A 26,268-nucleotide genomic window follows, 5' to 3' on the forward strand; every position below is an offset into this window, starting at 1 on the left:
ACAGAAATGACATTCCGAGAGAGTGTGAGTAGATTGCGACTAAAGGAGTGCATCCTTCATGACCGAAGTTATTCAAACTATGTTGTCGAATGATCCTGAAATTTGAAGCCATTGGGCGTCCAACTGCTCTTGAATTGGTCTCCTTCTCAGTCGAGCATGAGGTACCATGAGTATGGCGGAAGACGACATCCCGAGAGAGATTTGAGGAGACGTATAGAAGAGGACTTTCTCCCGTAAAGGTCGTGAGCCAGAGATCGGATGGTGTTCAGCCTTTCTGTTGACAAGTATACTTTGTCTTGTGGAGTGTCTAGTAGCGCACCCAGAAACGTTAGCCGATGAGAAGGGGCTAGAATGGATTTTCGAAGATTGACTGTCAGTCCCAGGGAGCGGAATAGCTGCAGGCAGAAAGAGATGTCCTCTGATGCCTGATGAAGAGAAGGGGCTTTTACCAGCTAATCGTCGAGGTATGGGAAGATCTGTAGGCCTTTCAGCCGTAGGAATGCTGCCACGGGAGCAAGACCTTTGGTGAAAACCCCTGGAGCTGAGTGAAGGCCGAAGGGAAGGACCTTGAACTGATAATGCACGCCTGCCACAGAGAAATATAGAAATGTTCAATGTTTGGGAACAATAGGGATATGGAAGTATGAGTCTTCCAAATCTAGGATGGTTAAAGAATCTGAATAGTTCAGAAGTTGTAAAATCTCCTGAAGATTGACCATGCAAAAGGATTTCTTCAGCAGGAATTTGTTGAGCTTTCTGAGGTCCAAAATGGGACGCCATTCTCCCAACTTCTTTTTTTACCAGAAAAAAGCGAGAGTAGAAACCTTTTCCTTTCTGAAAGTGTGGAACACTTTCTATTGCTCCTTTTTGAAGCATTATTAAAGCTTCTTTCTTTAATAATTGAAGATGGGGTGGTAATAATCTTTGAGGTGGGTGATGAGGTGGCGTTGAAGTGAAATCTAAAGTATTATTACCTTATTATATCTAGGACCCATTTGTCTGATGTGATTTGTTTCCATTGATGCAGAAAATTTGACAGAGGAGTTTTCTTCAGGGAAGTTATAGGAGCGGCAGGCGGCAAAGTGTCGTCACTGCTTACGACCAGAATCTCTGGGCTGCGCCTGTTGTAGTCTAGGCTGTCTGGAGTAGGCAGCCTATGGTGGTGCACAATATTGCTGGTGCTGCTGGTAGGATGGCCGGTGAGAGGTGTAGATTTGAGGTTGGTACCTTTGATAACCTCCTTGAAACAAATAGTTTCCCCTGCCTCATGCTCCACATAAGGGGGGCTTTCTGTATTGGAGCGCTCCTAGAGCTTTTGCCGTATCCGTATCTGTTTTGATGGTTCGCAAAGCATCATCAACATGCTTGCCGAACCGTGACTCACCATCAAACGGCATATCCAAAATTTTGCCTTGTACTTCAGGGTGGAACATAGTTGCTTTTAGCCAACCCTGGCGTCTCAGAACAGCGACTCCAGTAAGCTGGCGGAAATTCAAAGATGCAATATCCATGGAAGCATCAATGATTTCGGATGCTGACCTCTCTCCTGCAACCAGGATTTTCCTCGCTTCTATCTTTTTGTCTTCTAGATGTAGATCTAAAAATTGGGCAATATCCGACCACATCTGATGATCGTACCTGGGTAGAATCGCAATAGGGTTGGAAGTTCAAACAGTTGCTCCTGATGTGGTTGTAAACCTCTTCCCAATAACATCCAAACACCTCCCTTCCTTGTCAGGTGGAGCAGTGATGGGCGTTAAAGGATTCCTTGATCTCCGTTGTGCAGCCTGTGAGATGACAGAATCAGGCTTAGAATGACTTATAAGGCACGCTGGAGCATCGTCAAGAGCATTGTACTTTTTGTCAATTCTAGGCAAAACCGGAACAGTGGCTGGTGTTCTCATCACTTCATCCTTCTTCCCATATGTGGTCAACAATAGGGATAGACCTAACGGATTTCCTAGTTGTGTCTTTAAAAACACATCATAAAGAAAGCAGCCTGATTGCTTTACTGTTTGCAACAGTTGGAAACGTGCTGCTGCTCTCTCAATTAAGAGCTTGCTGCTCAGAACGCCGGATTCATTCCCCTGTACAGAGTACCAGCTTAAATCCTTAACCGCTTGCTGGCGCGGAGTAGTCTTCCCCGATTGGTTGGGACTTCAGATCCCACATAGAGACGGTTCAACATGTGAGCTTTCTCCCACTCCGCTCGTGCACCGCGTCGCGGGCACTGCACCCCAACCTCAGTCCTGGTTGAAGCACAGAAAAAAATTTCCCTGGTTGAGTCCAACCGACACCACGACTATCTCTATGCCATTGTGCAGAATTACAGTCCCCAGTCCCTGTCCTGAAGAGAACCTGTAATAACGCTGGTTCGAAACGCGTCGACACTCCCACCCTGTGGCAAACTCCAAGGGTGCCCCTAGGATAGAACTTCATCAATCACTCTGGATCCTAGTTGTGCAAACCCGTTATAAACAATTAACCACAGGATTGGTTGACAGGCAGGCATTTCATTCCATCTTCTCCGCCTGTCCCATGGTCTCATATCCTTATGGACTGGTCACATATTTGCTTTTTCACTGTATATAACGGCAATTGATGTTGTTTATTGAATTTCGTATCGTTTTGGTGTGTCCTGTTCACTTGTATTGCTTGATGTATCTTTGCAAGTGTTGTACATTTGTAAATTTTGTATATTTGTAGATAATGTCATCATGAATTCACTGTCGTAACATTTGTTTTGTTTGTGCCTGTGCCTTTGAATTCTGAATTTAATCAAAAAGAAAAATAAATTTACTTTGGGATTCTTACCCGGTGGTCACGTGGTATATATTGACTACGTGATTGTAATTTGTTTTTGTCAAACTTCCCTGTCCAGCCACTTTGTTCTGTTTTCCTTGCTCTCTCAATTAAAGCATGATCAACGCTGATGTCCTCTGGCAGAGATTCTATCATTTGAGGAGATGGAGAAGCTGGTGTAGATATAACAGTCATCCCACTGATCCTGTTTGACCCTCCTTCTGAGGCTGGATACACTCAATCTTTGTCTCATTAGAGGTAGCTTGATGTTGATAGGGCCCACTAGTATCTCCCATCGGGGACGGTGCAGACACAGGCACAGAAGTATGAAGTGGTGTAGTGATTGGTGGTGGAGGAACTTAGGTGCTGAAGGAAAACGTGTACGATAGTCTCGTAATAAATCTTAAAGATCTTGAATCATTGCAATAGGAAGGTGAACCATAGGTTCGGAAACTGGCTCCATATATTGCATGAGGAGGGAGATATTCCTGTTGATAGTATCCACCATAGTCCTAGTCATCTTCCTGATACTTTACGTGTAATTGGGAAGGACTATCTGCAGGTCCCAACATCCCTTCATCATCAGAATCCTCAAAGAAAGTTGAAGGAGATAAAGGAGAGATTATTGCAGCATTTTGCAAAAATTGTCTCTTCGACTGTGTCGTCGACAAGAACGGAGTCGACTGATACATTGGTGTAAGCTGTATGAAAGATGGACGCTTACGGCCAGGCATAAACAACTTCCTCGACGGTAAGGGGTTCTGCATTGCTGACGAGGACATGATAGGACAGGATACGGTCGTCGTCCGTATCGCCGACGAGATTGTCGTCGTAGCCGTCGACGGGACCACCGTCATCGACGAGGATGCCGACGGAAAAGTCTTCGATGTAGTCGTCGACGATGAGATCGCCGGTATACAGCACTCGCCGTCAACGGAAAACGCCGTCGATGGGAAAGTCGTCGGCGATTGAGATTTCTTCGAATATGATGAAGAAGAAACTTGTTTTGAAGAGTGTTTTCTCGACGACGAAGACACAGAAATTAACGCAGTCTGCAGTACAAGCTTTTTAGAGACAGATATCTTCATAGAATATTAGTCTTTTTTTCACAAAAAACCTTTATTGCACCTTTAAGCTTACACAGCTGTAGGCCTACAACCCGTGGGGCTGGCCGCCATCACATTCTTGCAATCACCATGCAGTAATATCAAGCTGAAGTTAAAGATGTTACATTTTTACAATCCTTGTTACTACATCAATTAAAAGGTACTGTATAATCTTTATTCTGCTAATCAGTACCAGTTCTTGGTCTTTTTCTTTTTTGCAAAAACAACAACAACAAAACAAAAGAAGCTTAAGGAATCACATTGCGGTCGTTCAATTATGATTATTGGTCACATTAACTGAGTAAAGAAGCGTCTCCCCAGGTTCAACTCAACCGGACTCCCACCTAAACTACGCTAAGGCGTGGTAGTGTGAGTGTTCAGGCTCCCTCAGTTGCGGCTCCCTTGGTATCTCCCCTTACATATCTCTGTAGTCGACCCTCTAAATCGTGGTCCATCCCGTGTTTCGTGGCCACCCTTCCCTGTGGGATCAGTGAAGTCTATTGATCCTCTTGCACTTCCTCATCCGACATAGCTTGATCGTCTTCCGGCAAGGGATCACAGATCTCCCCTCTGTACACATTCCACTTGGTCCATATTTTGTTCCATTTCCCAAGACAGGCTCGGTTAGAGTATACCGCCTTCTCCATTACCATTACCCTGTCCATGTTTAGGCACCATTGTGTTTTTGTTGGCACTTCCGCCGCTCCCCAGCGCTGTGCGATATCTCGTTTGGCTACAATCATGCCCAACGTGACCCAGATTTGACCATGTCTGGACAAATCATTAGCTTCCCAAACATTTAAGCGGCACCTCCGTGGCTCGGGGAGTAGAGAGATCTCTGGTGTCTGTGATATTGTTCGCATTATTTGTCTCCAATACTCCTGGATACGGGGGCAGTCCCATATAGTTTGGAAGAATGTGCCCTCCTCCCCGCAACCACGAAGGCAGTAAGGGTGTTGTGCTCTGTTAATGCGGTGCAATGTAATCCGAGTGTAGTACACCCTATGTAAAACGTTCAGTTGTACCAGTCTCAATCTTGCGGAGATGCCTACTTCCTTAGGCGATGCCATCGCCTCATTCCATTCATGTTCGTCCATCTCATGGGTGTCACCCTCCCAGTTCTCCTTCAATGGAATCATTGGGTCCGGTAAGTTGTTGAGTAGTTTGCGGTATGTTAGTGATGTCGCACGCTCAATCATGAAATCTGTGAGAAGACGGTCTTCAAGCGGGGACGATTCTGGACACTCGACTTCAGGGGGTATGGCAGCGAGCAACGCATGTCGTTTCTGAATATATCTGTATAATTCCCTCTCTCCCAAGTCGTATAGTTCCCTCAGTCTGTCAAAAGGCACCACACCTCCCCTCTCCCATAGATCCCCCACTGTAGATATCCCTATAGCATCCCAGTGTGAGAAGCCTCTGCTGTTTCTCATGTTACTCAGGGCTCGAGAGTCCCACAGTGGTGTAAGCTTGGTTATTCTCCCCTTCCATCCTAGTGCCGCTGACGTGGTGTGCCACAGCGTCGCGGTAAGTCTGGTGGGTCCTTCCAATTTACGCATTTTACTTTGGTCGTACAACGGAGCCAGTAGGCTATTCGTGCCGAGCTGTGCCCTATCTGAATGCTGGATCATTTTGCGGAGCGTGTATCCATTGGTTGATGGGTTTCAGCTGTGCCGCCCAATAGTACAACTTCAGATTAGGCAACGCGATTCCACCATCATACCAACCCCTGTGTAGTTTGGTTTGCGCAATGCGTGCCGGGAGGTTCCCCCACAGAAGATTTGATACCAATGCCGCCACTTTCGTAAATAATCTCGGAGCCACCGGATATGGAGTGTTTTCAAGTATATATAGAAATCGGGGCAAGGACATCATTTTATATAGTGCTGCCTTCCCCAGTAGCGTCAGAGGCAACCCCGCCCAAAACTTAACATCCTGTTTAAGTCGCTCCATGGGAGGTCCCACATTTTTATCCATAAAATTCGTCGGGTCCCTTGTTACATGGATACCCAAGTATTTAAAGGAAGATCCAGCTGCCCTTGGAGGGCATTCTGTACTTAGCGCCGGGATCGGACCCTTCAGGACATATATCTCCGATTTGTTCCAGTTTAACGTGTATCCCGATATTTTACCATGGCTGTCACAGAGATTCAAGAGTGCCGGCACCCCGTGTTCTGGGTCTGTTAGGTATACCAGCATGTCGTCCACATAGAGGGAAAGCCGGTCCTCCCAACCTTCCACCCAGCGTATTCCCGCCAGTAGTGGCGTGGTTCTGATTAAAGTGGCTAGTGGCTCCAATGAAATTGCAAATAACAATGGTGAGAGGGGGCATCCCTGACGAATGCCCCTCCCCAGAGAGAATGGGCGCGAGATATGGCCATTTGCTACCACCTGCGCAACCAGGTCAGCGTACAATAATCTAATCCATGAAAATAAACTTGGGCCCGAATCCCAGTCGAGTCAGAACTTCAAACAAGTAGTTCCACTCTACAAGGTCAAAGGCCATTTTGGCGTCCAGGGCCAATATTACTGCTTGTGTAGAGATCGATTCCGCCTTAGTCAGCACCCCGTGTAATCTGCGCAGATTTAGCGCCGTATTCCTATGCGGCATAAATCCAGATTGGTCCGGATGTATGAGGTTGGGCAGATGAGGCAGCATTCGGGTCTCCAGGAGTTTGGCGAGGATTTTGACTTCTGCATTAAGTAGCGAGATAGGGCGGTATGAGGAGCATTCCTCTGGTGGCTTCCCCTGCTTGGGGATTGCTACTATAGTGGCCAGTCTCAGATCTGGTGGAAGTATTCCCTTCTCTAAACACTCCTGGTACATTGCTAGAAGATGTTTGCTTAGTCTCTCCGGCGTCGCTTGATACCATTCTATAGGTATGCCATTCGGTCCAAGCGCCTTGCCCGGGTTCAAAGCATTGATAGTCAATTGGATCTCTTCTGTAGTTATGTCTGCATCTAGCTCTGCAGCAGCCTCCGAAGAAAGAGTCTGGACCCCAATCTGCTCTAACACCGCTCTGGCCATTTCAGGTGTTACTACTCGCTCAGGGGTGTATACCCCTTTGAAGTGTGCCGCGAGCGTCTCGACTATTTGTTACGGGTTTGTGTACATCTCCCCCAGTCTGTTCCTCACTTGTTGTATACCTCTAGAACTGCCTCCCCTCTTATCGAGCCATACCAGCATCCTACCCGCCTTGTCTCCTACTTCATAAATCCTATTCTGTGTGTCAGTTATATGTTCCTTAACCTGATTTCGCACATGATCCGTGTAAAGTTGCTGTTGGAGGTGAAGTGCGTGGGACGTGGCCGGAGTGGGGTGCGTTTCATGCGCTGTTGATAAGTCCCGCAATGTCAATTCTAATCTAGTTAGTTCCTGAGCTTTCTCCCTTTTGTAGCCTGTGATTGACTTTATGGCTTGACCCCTTAATACCGTCTTGTATGCCTCCCATAGAACCTCTGAGGAGCGCACTGAGTCTACATTCTCAGCGAAATAGTGTGTTGTCGCCTTTTTAAGAGCTTTGTGAATTTGGGGGATTTTAAGAAATGTAGCTTGTATGGGGTATATTCGTTTGCATGACTTCTCCTGAGTGGAAATCGTTATGATGATTGGGGAGTGGTCTGATATTTCCCTTGGGTGAATTTCTATGGCGTCTATGTGTTGGATACCATTGCCTAGGGCCAAAAAGTGGTCTATTCTCGACATGCTTCCGTGCACAGCGGAGTAAAAGGTGTATTTTTTAGCCTGGGGTGGGTATGCCTCCATATGTCGATGAGACCCATAGCTGTCAAAAAGCGCTGGAAGCGGGAAGGCCCCCCAGCGGGAGCCACCGTCGGGAAACTATCTAGTTGTGTGTCTACAATGGCATTGAAGTCTCCGCCAAGAACAACATCTCCCTCGGGAAGAGTAGGTAAGAAGTCAGCCAGTTTCGGGAGCTGCACCGGGTGTAGCGCTGGGGGAATGTACACTGAAACCAAATTAAGGAGCCTGCCCTCCCACTGTCCCTGTAGGGCAGTGAAGCACCCCTGATCGTCAGTCTTAGTGTTCAGTGGAATGAATTTTGAGGATTTCTGAAGTAGGATGCCAGTTCCCCGAGATCCTGACGTAAATTCCGAATGGACTATCATTTTGTACCCTCTCCTATCCATGGCTTTGGATGCCCCCCCCCCGTTAAATGCGTCTCCTGCAGTAGTGCTATGGCGGGTTTCTGCCTTTTCAGTGCGGTCAACACCAGTCCACGTTTTACCTCGTCTCCCAGCCCTCTCACATTCCATGTCAATATTCGCAGGGTAGAGCCCCGCAAGTGTAGTTCACCCACTTCCGTTCTGAGTGTTGGGTCGTCTGCCATATACGGTTACGTGGACATTTGTGTGTCTAACATGATTCATATCATGAGTGTTATCTCTCCACCTGTTCATCAGACTGCATAGATTCATAATGTAGGGGCTAGACCTTCTTTGTATATACCAAACTTTTGTTAAACCGCCCGAATGCATAACATTATTCCTCGACCATACATGTGTATTCCAAACAACGCAAAAACAGCCCCCCCTCGCTGCCCCCCTGCTTAACGGACTTCCAACTGCCCGCCTCCCCAACTGTATTTACAAAAAGGGGTGGTGAGGGAGAGTCTCTGAATTAAGCAGAAAGCTCTCACCCAGTCAAAAGATCAGGGCTAGATCCAAAACCGTTTTTTAGCTCACTGCACCATCCCAGTTTCAGAACCTGGCTGTATGCAAATTAGTCTGTTCCTGTCCCAGTGCATGATGGGAACAGGACAAACAAAACTACAGAAGCCAATTCTTACACTGGGAAGGAAACAAGCTCCCGGGGACCGGTTTCTGGCATTACAGCCGTCTTCGGCCCGGTTTGCTTGAATCCTGATGGTGCAATGAGCAAGGGTCTCACATCTGAGAATACCCTTCCACGCTTAGGGTGGACAAAAATATTTACAAAAAGGGGTGGTGAGGGACAGAGTCTCTGAATTAAGCAGAAAGCTCTCACCCAGTCAAAAGATCAGGGCTAGATCCAACACCGTTTTTTAGCTCAATGCACCATCCCAGTTTCAGAACCTGGCTGTATGCAAATTAGTCTGTTCCTGTCCCAGTGCATGATGGGAACAGGACAAACAAAACTACAGAAGCCAATTCTTACACTGGGAAGGAAACAAGCTCCCGGGGACCGGTTTCTGGCATTACAGCCGTCTTCGGCCCGGTTTGCTTGAATCCTGATGGTGCAATGAGCAAGGGTCTCACATCTGAGAATACCCTTCCACGCTTAGGGTGGACAAAAATATTTACAAAAAGGGGTGGTGAGGGACAGAGTCTCTGAATTAAGCAGAAATCTCTCACCCAGTCAAAAGATCAGGGCTAGATCCAACACCGTTTTTTAGCTCACTGCACCATCCCAGTTTCAGAACCTGGCTATATGCAAATCAGTCTGTTCCTGTCCCAGTGCATGATGGGAACAGGACAAACAAAACTACAGAAGCCAATTCTTACACTGGGAAGGAAACAAGCTCCCGGGGACCGGTTTCTGGCAATGCCAGAAACCGGTCCCCGGTAGCTTGTCTCCTTTCTGGTGAAGAATTGGCTTGGTAGTTTAGTCTGCCCTGTTCCCATGATGCACTGGGCCAGGGACAGACTGATTTGCATATAGCCAGGTTCTGAGCTGGGATGGGGCAGTGAGATAAATAACGGTGATGGATCAAGCCCTGATCTTTGGACTGGGTAAGAGTGGTCTGTTTAACTCAGACACTCTGTTCACCACCCCCCCCTTTTTGTAAATCGTTTTTGGCCACTATAGGTGTGGCAGGGTATACTCAGACATGAGTCCCTTTCTCACTGCTCCATCAGGATTCAAGCAAGCCGGGCCGAAGTAGGTGAAATGCCAGAAACCGGTCCCCGGTAGCTTGTCTCCTTTCTGGTGAAGAATTGGCTTGGTAGTTTAGTCTGCCCTGTTCCCATGATGCACTGGGCCAGGGACAGACTGATTTGCATATAGCCAGGTTCTGAGCTGGGATGGGGCAGTGAGATAAATAACGGTGATGGATCAAGCCCTGATCTTTGGACTGGGTAAGAGTGGTCTGTTTAACTCAGACACTCTGTTCACCACCACCCCCTTTTTGTAAATCGCCTCCCCAACTGAGCAGAGTGCTTAACCCAATCGAAAACCAGAGTACTTGCGTGTAGGGGGAGAGTGTCTCCCCGAGCAGGCGGCATCCCTGCTCACATCCGGGGTTAACTAGGCCAGCGTCCATCTGCAACTGTAGAATACTAGTTCCATTAACAAGAGACAGCGACCATTCTTGTCCCTTCTATTCCGGGTCATTCTCCTCCGTCAGCCTCCGTGAGTTCAAGTGTCGGGGATGTTCCCGCTCCTCCTCTGCCAGATGTTTGTGACCCTGTCCGGCTGTCGTCTCGGTGCCCGTGATTCGGTCTATGAGTTCTTCGTGGCTGGCCCGTAGTGCGCCAACCCTCAAGCCAGTCCCTGGCCGCATAGGGGGAGTAGAAGAATCAGACCTTTTTATCAGCTACTACTCTGAGCCGGGCCGGGAAGAGCATTGAGTAAGGAAATTCTTTTTCTCTTAACATGTTTTTTATCTCAAGGAAAGTTCTCCTTCTCCGCGAGACTTCCGCCGTGTAGTCTGGGAAAAATGACACCTGGAGTTCTGAATCTGGATGGCTGGTGCCACTCTAGCCGCTTGTAAAATAGCGTCCCGGTCTCTAAAATTAAAGAGTCTCGCTAGTATCGGCCTCGGCGATCCTCCTGGCTTCGGCTTCTCCCCTGGCACCCTATGGGCCCTTTCCACAGAAAAGAAATGCGAGAGGCCTTTGGGTTGGAGCTGATTTTTGATCATATCCTCCACGTAAAGGTCCATAGCTCCTGTAGTTTCAGACTCCGGCACACCTAAAATTCTGACGTTGTTCCTCCATGAGCGCCCTTTCTGATCGTCTAGCTTTTCTCTGAGTATTTTGTTGTCCGCTTGCAATTTACCCATTTCTATTTGTAACTCTGATACGTCCTCGACTAAGGATTTGGTCACCACTTCGACTTGTTTTACTCTTTCGTTCATCTTCTGGAGGTCCGCGCGTATCAGGGTAACTTCAGTCGCCGTCGCACCCACTGTCTCCTGTACCTGAGCCAATGCCGCCAGGATGTCATCCAGCGTGGCTTTCTTTGACCCTTCGGCGTCCGCCATTTTCCCAGCGGGCTTGCGTTGCTCCTGTGGGGGGGGGGGGAGGAGTCTGTTTGTCATAGGCAAATTTGTCGAGTTTGGCCTGTGTGGAGCTGTGCCTGGGGCCTCTGTTCGCCATGCTGTTCAACCTGTGTTTGTTCTAGTCACCGGCAGGGGTGTGCTGCCTGTTAAGGGAAGGGGCTCCGCTTGTGTCTCCTGGGTGATATCTGCGTTTCAATTGCGACAACTCCTCCTCATGGAGTGATACAGGCCTTTCCTCGTGTGGACTTGTCCTCAGGTTCGTCCACTGTGGGTGGTGCAGGTCCGGGCAGGGTCTTGTGCAAATCTTCTGCAACCGGTGTGTCTCTTCCGCCCTCCTCCAGGTGTCAAGCACAATGCACCCCTTTCCGCTGCCCCGGGTAGTGTCTTGGCGTAATAAGCCTCCCATCCATATAAGGATATACAGTTTAATGTCCGTGCCGATGAGAGTACACTGTGCCCGCAACTATTGCTGCCCAGTGTGCCGGTGTTTCACAGGCCCGGAGTAGTCCTACTATGATCCGCTTTTGAGACTCCCAAGCTGCCAAGTGCTGCCCTCTCTCCAGCAGTGACGGGGGCAGGGGGGGGGGGGGGTGGAGTCCCTCGTGGTCTGCCGTTTCAGTATTCGCCACGCCCCGCTGGTGGTACGACCCGGAGGTCTTCGGGGATCGCGGACCGCCCCTCTCATAGGTCGCGTCCCCTCAGGTGTACCTGCACAGTGGTCCGGCGCTTGTCTGTTGGCGTTGCTGCATTCGGGACAATTCCGCTGCCCAAGATGGCAGTTCCGTCCCCGAGCTGCGGCGTCCTCCGTGAAGTCTTGCCCTCAGTTCTCGTGGCCGCGCTCGATGTTCTGACCCTCCGCAAGCCCGACTATTTGCCTTGGGGGCTTTTTGGGTCTTTCCGATGGTTCAGTCGGAGGACCGACACTTCCGGCGAGTGACTCCCACCGATGCTTCACTTTTCACTTCCGCCCGGGCTCAGTCTGCCAACCACTCCGCTGCGCTGAGGAGGACAGTAGGCCCCTCCTCTCACCTTGTCGTTACACCGACTGCCGGGTCGTCGCTGCCTCGAAACTGCTCCGTAGGGTGTTGCACGGTCACCAGACCCAGTCCGCCCCGACTGGATGAGAAATTTATCGGATATTGCCTCCGGATTTACGCGGGATGCCGCCTTACAGTGGGAGCCTCTCTAAGTTGCTGCCGCCATCGATGGCTGCTAGCCACGCCCCGAATATTTGTCTTTTTTAATGCTTTTTTCCTCAGTAGGAAATAGAAGCTTTCCTTTTTGTGAGGTACTTTCTTTCTCATGACGAGATTTCTTTGATGCCTTCTTCTTAGAAACCTCAGGAGAATCCAGAGATCTTTCTCTCCTTTTAGGTGTTTCTTTAGATGTCAATGAGGTAGAGCTATCCTCGTCCTCAGAGAGAACATCAGATTTTGCCTTAAGTTTTTTAAGCCAAATATGTAGTCTACCCTCCCTGTCTGAGGGTCTTAGTAGAAAAAGTTCTACATATCTTGCAATCTTTTACCTTGTGTTGAGGGTAAAGGCAGTAGATGCAGCTCTTATGTGGATCTTCAGAAGTCAGCCTCTTTTTTCCACACGATCCACACGAGCTGAAGAGACCCTTCTTAGAAGATTCAGATATGTTTGAAGACATTCTGGTAAGAAACTTGAATAAACAGAGAAAAACTAAGCAGAGTTCAGGGAGCCTCCCTTTCACACGACGTGCGGTAGAAAATCCTAGGAACCTAGCCTCTCTTGGGATTGTTCTAGAGGGTGCCGTCACCTGATTGGCTATTGGTTGGATTTGGTTCTTTTTTTACAAAAGAAGGTAAATTGGCTATTGCACTGACTTTTCATGGCATGGTAGCCTATGGTAATTTTAACTACTGCTTTTATATGTATACCGTGGGACTCCCAATACGGCGGGGATGAGTCAAGCATGTGAATCTATGAAATATCCAATACTGGAGAACAGGAAGAAAGGACACAATCTGGGAGCAGGAATAGGGCACCCACTACCTCTGGCTACAGGGCTTCATTCTCTTGAAGTACTCATGCACTTACCCCAGTAGAGTCCAATCAAAAGACGTTCCATACACAAGATGGAAGTTGACAAAATATGTATGTTTCCAAAATATAAATATCAGTTTGGCTCAAGGACAAATCATCAAGTGACAGACAGGGGATAGAAAGTCTGTCACCACCAGGGGTAGAGGCTCAAGGGTCTAGCGTGGCAAAGAATACAAGCCACTGAACTCCAGAAGTCACTGGACTAAGTGACTTGGCACAATGATACAGGGTTGCTCATCTCCAAGGCTGGAAGTGCTTCAAAGACTGGAAAAGGAACTGAGATCCTGTCAGCTCCAAGACCAGAAGGATAAAATGGCATACACAGGCATTTCTAGAACTGGTATGAATCCGGAGAACAATGAACATGTCAGTCATCTTTAGGGCTAGGTGCTTCCGGCGGAGGGCACACACACAGGAGTTCTGGGGATTGGTTCAGGGATGCAGAGTTTGTCACCTCTAGGAGTTGTGGACGAGCAGGACTAGCACCAAGATGATGCCTCAGCTATAGGGCTTGTCATGGATAAATACGCCAGTCACCTATATGACATAGATAGCTCATAGGACTGGCCCAGGGATACAGTGCATGACCCCTTTAAAACTATAACCCTTGGGAGAATGAAACGGGTATATAGAGCCTTTCACTTCCACCTTATAGGGTATATATATATATACCCAATCCTGTGTTCACAATCCTTCGAAAAACAGGCACCGACTCCGTGGGATTCAAATCAAGGGTCTTTATTTGCAAGAAAAAGCGGTATATATGTGTGTGTGTGTGTGTATGTGAACGCCTAGAGACTGACATGGTTAAACAGTCACTTCTAGAAGTGAATGGATTCATGAAGATGATCGCTCTAAGGCATACAGATCTGGCAGCGCTTGGGAGTAACTGGGGAGGAAAAGGTGTGGATGGGGTTTGCACATAGATGATATGTCCATCATTCCAGATACATGATAGCACAAAAACACACTCACCTAAGCAGACAAGAGTCCGTTGATTGCAGCTTTCACTTCCCAAGGTGGTCGAAGGGTGCACTGGCCTGTGAGTGGAGATAGAATGCATTAACAACACCAACAGGACAAGGATGCCAGTACCTCTTGTGAAATGCAGAGGTCCCAACACCAACACTCACAATGCAAACACACACACACACAGTAGTGTACAATATGAAATTGTCAACTGTACAACTGGGTAAGATGCTTCAGTGAGCACACATGGTGCTTGTATGCAGTATCAAAGTGTGCTCCCAACACAACTGCTATTACCTGCTGCCAAAAATACAGAGATTCACTTCTAGTCACCTGCGATGCAGAGATTCGGGACACTTCCTGTCGTCCAGTGAGGTCTGAAGAGGAGACATTGGCTGGTGCTCCACGGTGTAACCGCATGCTCACCTTACGTTCCCTGTCTACCCGTGAAATGGCACGAGGTGACGTGTTTCCTGCAAAGAAAGGGTCAAGAGTCAGAATGCCTGCAAAGAAAGGGGCAAGAGTCAGAATGCCAAACAATGCACTGAAAACAAAATGAAGTATACATAGCTCCTCCTCCAAAAATCCATTAACATTAGTTTGCAGTAGAAATATTACGTATCTTTTCCAACTAGTCAGCTGTAGAGAACTAAAATAGGGAAAATGTTATTTGCCCGTAACATGCTTTGCAACCTGCTTGTTTTAGTTTCAAATCGTTTTTATTGACTTTTACCTTGGACTTGAGCAAAAAATATTTTCCAAGAAGGTAATACTAAGTAAAACAGAAGACAAATGTTTGGCATGTTCATTGATCCTGCAAATGTGGTTGACAATCCCTTATAGCCCACTTTCTTGTTGCTTGATGAGGTGAGAACAACCAAATGCAAGAGGTTATAGCCATTCTCCATGCCTTTCACACGGGAGCTACGCACTAACAGGGAGTTAAAGGATTTACTATTGCCGTACCTGTACCTCCACAGAAAAGTTACACGGCCAGAGAACAAGGACAACCTATTCTGGTAGGAGGGCATAGTTCTGATGAAGGGCAAAGGCAATCAAGAGCTCAATCCAGGTTTAAGAAAATAAAAACAAGTACTTCAAACTTCGAGTTTGGAAGAGCACCTTCACAGATACAGCAAGGCATGGGTGGGGTCATCTCCTTCTCAATCTGTAGAAGACTCATTGGTCTCAACCTGTAAAAGACTAATTGGTGTACTTTGCTAAAGGAACCATTTCGACCTAGAGGCTTGAAATAATTTGTTTTCCGACAACTTCCCAGTCTGGTTTTTCTTTCAAGGTTTAATGTAAAGCTGGATAGCTGAGGGTCACCCACTTCTGCAATATCCATCATCACAGCAGGCTTCACTCTGTACCGCACAGCTGAGCAAACCAGTGTCTACTTTTATCTAAATGAGGGAGTCCATCACCTGTGATAGACATGGAGGGACATGTAGATGACCATGGCTATCACCTGCTTGAAAGTTTGCAAATGTGATCACAGCAAACCAGCATTAAAAATGTGAAACTGGCTCCCTGTGAAAGAAAGATCAAGTTTAAAGGTCCTCTGCATTGTCCATATAGAAAACTGAACCAAACTAAACGTAGAGCTACAGAAATCATAGCTCTTTCAAACTGCCTACATCCGACCAGCACACAAGAAGAGGTTGCAGTTGTATTTTATTATGGCATTTGAAGAGGGCTTACTACACCTATCTGTATGTGGGCACTGAAGTTGTTGTCTACTCAGGTAGCAAACAGCACTATGTTGGCGTGTGGTCTTTGATTTGACAATATGGGAAGTGTTTTCATGTTGTGTGGTGGTAGATAGATGTCGATTTTTATTAGAGGAGTTATGCTGGCAGTGCAGATTAGGTCTAGAGGTCGCAATAATGTGTTTGTAGTTCACCTTTATGTTCTCAATCAGATTTCCTATGCTGGCTATTAAAGGAGGTCATTTGCACATCTCATGCATCTGTGTGTGGGGTGGGGCTTATTTAAATAAGGTTTGTGTAGCCTGTATCTATGTCAGCCAGCTGCCACGAAGGTTCCACATGTCCTTTCATATATTAAATGCCTGCCTTGTGAATGACAAGCCAGATAAGGAATTTGAAAGCAAAGAACCCGACAGTGGATCCCTTCTGATAGACAGCACCTAAGTTGCTATCCCTCAATATTTCTAACCTCTTCTATCCTCATGAGGAAATGTGTGCACACTGTATCACCCCCTCTGTCAATAGGTTGTTCCCAAGGAACTCCACAATTTTATAACAAAAGCCCAGGAGCACCACCACTCAATACATAAGGAAATGATGCGTTAAATCTATTCCCAAACAGTAATTGTATTCCAAAATTTCATTTATTAAAGATATCAAAAAGGATTTGTAAATAGCAGTGCCATTGTCAACAACTGATGTTCATGATCTTGCTATTTACAAATCCTTTTTGATATCTTTAATAAATGATAAGGAATTTATCAATCATCTCATAAGGTGACATGGGTTATATCAAATTGACATAGAGGAGGGTCATTAAGACTAGAGTAACTGTGCTTATTTCCTGAAGTCAATTTAATGCAGGTATGTACTATCCGATTGCAACTGTGGAAGGATAAGTATTTAACATGCAATACTAAGAGCACATGACAAGTAGGGAAACGTCTCAGTATGGTAAACATTTTGAAAGCTACTTAATGCACTTAGCCTGCAGAGCAACGTGGAAAGAGCACTATGACAATGACCACAGTGCACTTTTTAGAGAAGGTATACAAATGGAGATTAAACCAGTTTCAGCACCCTTTCTTCCTGATTTCCCGATGTACAGCCCCCTAATCTTATGAGCTCACGTCCCAGTCCTACTTTGGTATAGCTTTTCTCTTAGGCTTTGTTATCTTTTTTCCTCCTTCCGGGATGCTCACAAACATTTCAGCTGGGGTCAAGAACATTAGAGAAAGTTCCACTTTCCAATTCACTCTAAAGCCTTGGGGAGAGGATGTAGTTTAACGGCTAGGGCGGTCGACCTCAAATCTGGGGAACGAGGTTCGAGTCTTGGCAACGACGCTCAACATCCTGTGATTCTGGTCAAATCAGTCAATCTCCCTGTGTCTAACAAAAATTAATGTGTCCTTGTGTAACGCAACTTGTGCTCATGTAAAGCGCTCCGATACCTGATACCTTCAGGTCAAGTTCGCGCTATATAAAACTCCGAAGAAATAAAAAGATAAAGCCCAATTTAACTGTTGGACCCGCACCAAGGGACCAAGAACTGAACTACCTCCAAGGTCACCCCTTATTCTAAAGGGAAATTCCAACAAACTAAATAAAAGCAACCATTCCAAACAGAGTCCTTTGTCCCTGGAATAATGTAGCAAGGGCAACTAGAACACCTTCTAAAGAAAGGGCAATACAAGCTGGAGAAACAGGACCTCATTCAGTAGACAGACTAATCTAACACTGCCATGCACTTCATTTACAATAGAGGTACTAATAACCTTGGGGACAATGTAAAGCAACTTTTGCTTCTGGGAACAGAAGTGCTTGGTGGTGCTCTTGAAAACAGCTGGAAAGTTGGGCCAGATATATTGGCTCACATATAGCTTTAGGACAGCACCAAGATCAGTACATATTAGCAGGAAGAAATGCGTTACTTACCTGTAACAGCAGTTATCCAGTATTGGTGTCTTTCATAGATTCACATGCCTGAATCATTCCCCGTCGCCGAGACGGGAGCCTCCGGTACATAAAAAAGTAATGTCCTAAGGACATACATAAAGAATATAGGCCGAAGGGCCTCCCCTTTTGGGGCCTTTCCACGTCCTTATGTAAAAGGACCGAACTCTCATCGTTAGCCAATCAGCTCCGACCTCCCTCTAGAACCTTCCCGGGAGGAGCCTCCGTCCCTCAGATTTTCGTACGCACCCAGCTAGGGTGTCGCAATGTAGACATAGAGGTACGTGAGTCCTTACCGGGGAGGCGGGAGGGTTGCATGTGAATCTATGAAAGACACCAATACTGGATAACTGCTGTTACAGGTAAGTAACGCATTTCTTATCCAGTATTTGGGTGTCTTTCATAGATTCACATGCCTGAATCAGAGTAGCCAGCAGTTATACATGCCTAGTGGTAAAGCACATTCTCACATCTAGCAGGCCTGCATAAATTACAGACAACATGAGAGAAACATGGTAATATACAGCCATGCATATAGCAGAAAAAACCCATGAAGAATGTGCATACCTGGATGGCGGGACGAGGTAAGGCTCACCTTATTGGAAGAGATGGCGCAGCACCGCTTGTCCCACTGCAGCGTCCTTCTGCAGTTCGATGTCCAGGCAGTAGTGCTTGGAAAAGGTATGCGGGGACTTCCATGTCGCCGCTCGGCAGATGTCCAGGATCGTCACTCCAGCGAAGAGCGCCGCTGACGTTGACATCGCTCTGGTCGAGTGGGCAGCCACTCGGTCTGTCAAAGGCCGTCCGGCCAGATCATGGCAGAAACCAATTGCTGAAGAAATCCAGCGTGAGATGCTCTGTTTTGTCAAGGGCAACCCCATGCGCGGGTTGCTGTAGGCCACAAAGAGTTGAGAAGACTTCCTGACGTCTTTGGTCCTGTCCAAGTAGAATTTGAGACACCTTTTAAGGTCCAAGGAATGCAGCGCCCTTTCTGCTGCTGTGGAAGGGTCCGCAAAGAACGACTTGAGGACAATTGGTTCGTTCAGATGAAAGTCTGACGGCACTTTAGGAATGAATTTAGGGTTGGGCCTGAGTACCACTCGGTCGTGCCTGAATTGGAGATACGGTTCCTGAATGGACAGCGCCTGAAGTTCGCTGACCCGTCTGGCTGACGTCAGGGCTAGCAGGAGAGCCGTTTTCCAGGAAAGATGCTTGAGCGAGGCCCGGTGTATGGGCTCGAATGGGTGTTTCATGAGCTGGTTGAGCACCAAGTTCAACTGCCAGGTTGGAGGGACTTTCCGAGGCCTCGGAAAGGATCTGTAGAGCCCCTTCAGAAATTGCTTTACCAGTCGACTGGACCAGAGGGAGGGTCCCGATGGGGTCCTGGTGAACCTAGAAATCGCAGCCAGATGAACCTTAATGGAGGCGTGAGCCAGCCCCCATTGAGCCAGGTGTAGGAGGTACGGTAGCAGCTGTACTGGGGTGACCCGGAGAGGGTGTAAGTCTTGTTCCGAACACCACAAGCAGAACCTCTTCCACTTCAGCGAGTAGGTCTTGGTCGTGCTGCCCGCCCTCGCTTTGGCCAGTACCGCCCTGCAGTCCTGCGGTATATCTAGGTCTCCGAACTCACGGTGCTCAGGAGCCAGGCCGATAAGTTGAGCGAACGGAGGTTCGGGTGGTGTACTTGGCCTCCGGACATTGTCAAGAGGTTCGGGTGTTGTTGCAGGTGAATCGGGGGCCTGATGGACAGGCGAAGTAGATCCGAGAACCAATGTTGTCTCGGCCAGTACGGAGCAATCAGTATCAGCGTGCACGGTTCCGTCCTCATCTTCCGGAGGAGCCTCGGTATCATCGGGAACGGAGGAAAAGCGTACGCAAACACGCTGGACCAGCCGATGGAAAAAGCATTTCCCAGCGACCCCCGTTGGGGATGCCAGCTTGCGTAGCTTCGGCATTTGGCGTTCCCTGCCGTCGCGAAGAGATCGATCCTCGGGGTGCCCCATTGTGAGAAGACGTGGGCCACCGTGTCGCCGTTGAGTTCCCATTCGTGGGAGAGAGAGGTCTGCCTGCTGAGGGCGTCCGCGATAGTGTTGTCCTTCCCTGGAACGTACTCCGCTTTGAGGGAGAGGCCGTGCGCCACCAACCAGTTCCAGATTTTTTGCGATTCTCGTGAGAGAGAGAGAGATCGCGTTCCCCCTTGTTTGTTCAGGTAGTGCATCGTCGTGGTGTTGTCTGTTTTGACGAGCACAGGGGAAGTGCCGATACGTGGCAGGAAGGCCTGTAGAGCCAGATACACTGCTCTCAGTTCCAGGAGGTTGATGTGTAGTTGTTTCTCCTTGGCGTCCCATTTGCCGCTGACTCGAAGGTCCAACAGTACTGCGCCCCAGCCTTCCAGTGAGGCATCGGTCGTGATGACCAGTGGTGCCGGCGGCAGGAGGAACTGCAAGCCGGCCGTCAGGTGTGTCTTGTTTCTCCACCACAGAAGGGCCTTTATGATGGCCGGTGTGATCGTGACAATGTCGTCGAAGGAGCCGGAACACTGTTTCCATTGTCTCGCCAACGCCTCCTGCAGGGGGCGCATGCGGAGCCTGCAGTGCGGTACGAGGAGAATGCATGAAGACATCATCCCTAGCAAGGAGGTGAACGTTCGGACCTTGATGCGAGGCTTCTTGGCCACCGCCGCGGCCAGAGACAGTATTTTGCTGATCCTGTCCTCTGAGGGGAAAGCCTTCGCGCGCTTCGTGTCCAGGGTCGCCCCTAGGAAGGTGATCCTCGTTGACGGAGTAGTGCATGATTTTTTGAGGTTGATCGTCAGACCCAGCTGTTGGAAAAGAGCGCTGCAGGCGTTGAAGGAAGCCAGCGCGTCCTCCGGGGAAGGAGCCTTCACCAGCCAGTCGTCCAGGTAGGGGAACACCTGGTGACCCCTTTGTCGCAGGAAGGCTGCCACTGGCGCCAAGCACTTCGTGAAGATACGTGGGGCAGATTTGAGGCCAAACGGCAAGACCTTGAACTGGTAATGTCTGCCCGCTATTTCGAACCGTAGGTATTTCCTGTGCCTGACGAGGATGGGGATATGGTAGTAGGCGTCCTGTAAGTCGAGGGAGACCATCGAGTCTCCTCTTTCCAGTGCTCCTAGGATCTCCTGGATTGTGACCATCCGGAAGGATTGACTCCGCAGGAAGGCGTTGAGCGCCCGGAGGTCTAAGATCGGCCTCCACTTGTCCCCTTTCTGTTGGACCAGGAAGAAGTGGGAATAAAAACCCTTCCCCTTCTGGGACTCCGGGACTCTTTCGATGGCTCCTTTGACCAACATGGCGGAGACTTCCTGGAGAAGGAGGTGCAGGTGTTTGTGAGCACGCTTCAGCGGAGGGGTGTTGGGAGGGGTGTTGACCAGTTCGAGGGAATGTCCAAATTGGATTATTTGTAGTACCCACCGATCCGTAGTGATTTTTTGCCAATTGTGGAGGAAGTGGGTCAGTTTTCCCCCAATTCGAAAGGATTGAGATGGTGGTGGGACTGGCTGGAGTAAATGGTCACTGGCGGCCGCCAGTGCCCTTCTTGGCGGATTTGCCTCTGAAGGACGATCTCCCATAGGATGACTGTCGGGACTGTTGTTTATGCTGGGGCTGGTTCCTGTTGCCGTAGGAATAGGACGACCGATTTTGGTAGGAACCTCTGTAGGAGTACTGACCTCTGGAGCGGCCCCCCGAAAGGATTGGTTCCGGGACTGGAGGGAGCCCAGAGCCCTCGCCGTGTCGGTGTCTTTTTTGATGGCCTGGAGTGCCTCGTCTATCTTCTCCCCAAAGAGGAATTGACCAACGAACGGCATATCCAGCACCTTAGATTGGACCTCCTGCCGAAAAGACGTCGCCTTGAGCCAGCCTTGGCGGCGGAGCACGGCAGCCCCGGCCAACTGGCGGAATCCCGTCATGGCCGCGTCGATGGCGCAGTCGATAATTTCCGCCGCGGAGTTTTGTCCTTCCGCTAGAAGAGCTTTCACCTCGTCCTGGACCGTGGCCGGCAGGCCTTGCAGATAGGGAGCTATGTCTTCCCATAGCTGGCGGTTGTAGCGGCCAAGGAGGGCGATGGAATTTGCCACCTTGATGGACATGGCGGATGTGGTGGAGAACCTCTTGCCTATGGTGTCCAGCTTCCTTCCTTCCTTGTCCGGGGGCGCGGACAGCGGCGAGGAGGGGTTGCGGGATTGTTTTTGGGCCGCCTGAGTGACAACCGAGTTCGGTTTGGGGTGGCCTGTCAGGCAGGCAGGTGCGGAGTTCGGGGCCTTATATTTTTTGTCTAGGCGCGGAACCACCGCAGGCACCGAAGCAGGCGTGAGCATCAGCTTCTTGCCCTGTTCCCATAGAAAGTCTATAAGAGGAATAGACTTGGCCGATTTCTGGGTGTGCTCCTTGAAATCATGGAGGAAGCATTCCGTTTCCGCGGATTCCACTGCCATGTGAAACCTCCTTGCAGCTCTGTCCACCAGTTTGTGGAAACCTCCCACGTCCGCCGCTTCAGAGTGGCGCGGTCGCGGGGATGCCGGGGTAGACGAATGGTGTGATGACGCAGCATCGGCATCGTCGTCTCTGTGGTCCGAGGCGACGTCTTGCACCTCGCCTTCCTCTAAGTCCGTCTCATCCTCCTCGCTTTCCGATGAGTCCTCCGCCTGGGTTTGCGGTCGGAGTTGGCTCCGAGGACGGGCCTGGGGAGCGGAAGGGTGCGAGGCAGATGGTTGCGCTTGGGTGACCGGTACCTGGGCACCGCTGTCGGCGTCCGGGAACCGTTGTTTATAGTCCTGCACCAGGGATTTCAAATCGTTGACCAGAGACAGTGGCAAACAGATCATCGGGGTGTTCACCGTGTCGACGTTCAGGGAGCTGCCTTGATACATAACTCCGTCCCGGATCTCGTGGACGTCCTGGTGTTCTTCGTGAACCTCCTGTTCTTCGTCTGACTCCTCACTCTGGAGTGTTTCCTGTTCTTGCTCGGGTGCCAACTCCACCGTTGGGCGAACCGAGGGCGTTGGAATCGAGTGAATAGAGACTTCGACCAATCTCGATTCTTTCCAAGATGGCGCCGGGGTCTCTTCCGACGACGTGCGTGAAGATGGCGCCCCCGCCATGTGTGTTGGTGATTTGGGCACCTCCGTCAGGGTCAAAGGCATCAAATTTAGCGGGGATAAGGGTGTCGCCGCCTTACTGATGGTAGGGCCTTGGACTTGAGATATCTTTGTCGAAGTTGTGGTTTTTGAACTTGACTTCGACGTTTTAGGAGACGAACTTGACTTCGACGTCTTAGGTGACGAGCCTTCGGTATGAGGTGTTTTCGGCGAAGGCGTACCTGTAGATTTAGACCTCTTAGGTGACGAAGAGGCCGCCTTCGTATTGGATGAAGGTTTCAGAGGAATGGTCGAGGAGACCGGTGCGCCTGAGGACGCAGTGGTGGTTGTCGTGGCCGTCGCGGAGGGCGATGAGGCCGTAGTGGTCGACACAGTGGTCGTGACTGAGGTGGTCCGCTTAGTAGATGGAGCGGGCTTCTTGAACCTCTGGCCATCCTTAACAGACACGGAGGAGGTGGTGGAGCGTGCCTCCGAAGGCTTCCTGTGCGCCTTCTTGGGAGGAGTGTCTGTCTCTCCAGGGGACTGCACCCTGGGTCTCTTCTTGGAGACTTTGGAGGTCGCGGAGACACTACCCTCGGAAGATTCCAGAGTGTCTCGGACCTTAAGCCTGTCGAGCCATTCGCGAAGGCGAGTTTCCCTTTCCTTAACCGTCTTCTTTGGGAAGGCTCTACACACCCTACACTTGTCAGTGACGTGGTCAGGGTACAGGCAATATAAGCACAGGTCGTGCTTGTCCTCCGCTTGAATCCGCTGCTTGCCGCAGGAGGAACAGGCCCTTAGGAGGGCTTTCTTCTGTGAGTCCGCCATGGACGAAGCTTTCTTATTAGATTCCGACATATAGTCGATGATAGGATAAAATCCTTTTCGTACAAAGTGAACTTCGGCGAAGTTTGAGACTTCGAATTTTGGAAAACCTGAAGAGCTCAGGTTGGAGACTCCCTAGCACAACGTGCGGTAGAAAAATCTGAGGGACGGAGGCTCCTCCCGGGAAGGTTCTAGAGGGAGGTCGGAGCTGATTGGCTAACGATGAGAGTTCGGTCCTTTTACATAAGGACGTGGAAAGGCCCCAAAAGGGGAGGCCCTTCGGCCTATATTCTTTATGTATGTCCTTAGGACATTACTTTTTTATGTACCGGAGGCTCCCGTCTCGGCGACGGGGAATGATTCAGGCATGTGAATCTATGAAAGACACCCAAATACTGGATAATGTCTAGGTAATCACTAAACAGACTATCTAGTGCCACTCCCCATTTTTCGTCAGCCCTCCTTTCCCAGCAATCTGTTGAATGCTCTTTGGACACTACAGGGTACACCCAAGAGCTACATCACTTTAATTCCCGCACTAACCTTCTGTCTTCCACTGCTGCCCAAGCTTGTGTCAAACTTCCGTTTAAGAATCATCACCTAGCTACAGCTGGAAACAACCAGGCACTATGTGTTGGGAGAGACATGCCAAAAGACCCCTTTTGTTCATCCTGGGACCTCAGAGATAATGGATGGAGCCTTAGTTAATGATTAAGAAGATTCTAACCAGTGAATGCTGAGACTTGCTGTTGTCAACTGAAAGATCACAACAGATTTGCAAAAGGAGTGACATGGAGCCAATTGGTAAATTAATTCTTCACTGACTAGATTACCCCAGCACTGAAAAAGAAACTAAAAATTCCAGGGTGTGGCTGACACTTCCCTTATTACATTTTAACTGTACAGTGTAAGAAAGTGTGTTACTGATTGAGGGGGTGAAACCCTATTCAAGCATCAACCACAAACCATGTCAGGGTGAAGTAAAAAGCAAACCCCAAATTAAACTTTGCTTAACACTCTGGTAGCTTGGCACATAAGCAGCCAGGCTTAACTTGAAGGCCATGTGTAAAGTGTTTATGTAGCACTTTAAACAGTAATAAAGTGAAACAACAGAAAACATTCCACACCAATTTAAAGTAAAATGTTATAAATAATTTAAGACCAAAATAGTAAACATTCAATCAGAAAAACTGGAGATATGCAATTTTACAAACATAAGTATAAATAGCACAAAGAAATCACAAAGTGCCAACTGCGATTATCTGGTTGCGACAGATCAGGACAAAGTCAAGTTCAGGCCGACTGGGATGGAGGGAGGCCGAATACAGGAGCAAGTAAGGCCTCTGAACAAAAGTCCCTTAAGTCCTAGTTGTAGAGGATGTGTTGCGCAGCGGCAATTCTTGGGAACTGTGAAGCGAGGTCCTGAGTCTTTGTCGAGCATCCTGTTAACGAGGGGCTTGCAATGCAAAGTCCTGCATGAGATATGTTGGGCGTAGTCTGGTTGTGAAAAAGCTGCTAGGCTTGCAATGCGGAGTCCTGCGTCACTGGCGAGACTGCAGTTGATGAGTGGCTTGCGATGTGAAGGCAAGCACGGAGGATGCAACCCGCAGCGGTGGTTCTTGAAGGGCTGCGGGCGGTGATAAGACCTGCGCCGGGGTCAGGTCATAAAGCAGTCCTGATGCGAAGTTTGGAGAGGTGATGGGTTGCACAGCGTCTCCCATGCAGTGTTTTGGTGACAAGATGCATTATGCAGCGGCTCTAATGTGTTGCATCTGCTGTTACCACAGTTGGGCTGGTAGAGCACCTGCAGGCCTACTTCAAGGAGTCCAGGACAGGGGTGGCACCAACTGAGAGGGTAACTCTCGCAGCTGGTAGAGTCTTGGTACTGGGAAGAAGATGGAGGAAGCATGTTCTGTCCCTGAGGCTTCTGATCGGAAGGCCAGCCAACTAGCTCTTGGAGTCACTCTCGTGGTGGTTCTGGGTTCAAGATGCAAGTCCAGACCTTCTCACTCAGACAGGAGTGTAGGAGAGCAGCGTGGCAGCGTGGCAGAGTGGCAGTCCTCTTTGCAGCAGAGCAGCACAGCAGCCCTTCTTCTGAGTCTTCCACAGGTCCAGATGAGTACTGAAGAGTTGGATGTCAGAGGTCCAATATTTATATCTGGTGCCCACTTTGAAGTAGGAAATTATTCTAAAGGACCATCCCCCCTACACACAAGAAGTGCTTATAATTTACTGCCTCCCCACCCTGGCCCCAGAATGTCACAGTGTACTAGTGTACAACCCCTTCTTGAGAGTGTGCAGGCAGGGCCTTTGTGATGTGCAAGTGTGGTAGGTAACAGCCCTCCCCCCTTCTGTAACTTAAAGTGGCCCATCCAGCCAACACCTAGCTTCCCTGTCTCACTATCTGGGAGCAATACACAAAAACCAACTACAACGAGTCATGTGCAGCAGACACCAAATGACAGACAAGAAAATGCTAACTTTCCAAAAGTAATAAAGACGCTAGAGCCCCC

At 48.9% G+C, this 26,268-nt stretch overlaps 1 protein-coding gene across 1 annotated transcript in view; it reads right to left on the reverse strand.

Moving 5' to 3' along the window:
- Positions 1-26,268, reverse strand: part of CSNK1E (casein kinase 1 epsilon) — a 230,776-nt gene that overhangs the window by 77,145 nt on the left and 127,363 nt on the right. The window contains exons 9-10 of the mRNA XM_086963318.1: positions 14,501-14,640; positions 14,174-14,238 (exon numbers count right to left, since the gene is read on the reverse strand). Coding sequence (XP_086819444.1) covers positions 14,206-14,238; positions 14,501-14,640 — 173 coding nt within the window. The 3' untranslated portion in view covers positions 14,174-14,205. The remainder of the gene's footprint in view (positions 1-14,173; positions 14,239-14,500; positions 14,641-26,268) is intronic.

This window comes from Lissotriton vulgaris, chromosome 1_1 (genome assembly GCF_964263255.1).
Source record: "Lissotriton vulgaris chromosome 1_1, aLisVul1.2, whole genome shotgun sequence".
Lineage (NCBI taxonomy): Eukaryota > Metazoa > Chordata > Amphibia > Caudata > Salamandridae > Lissotriton > Lissotriton vulgaris.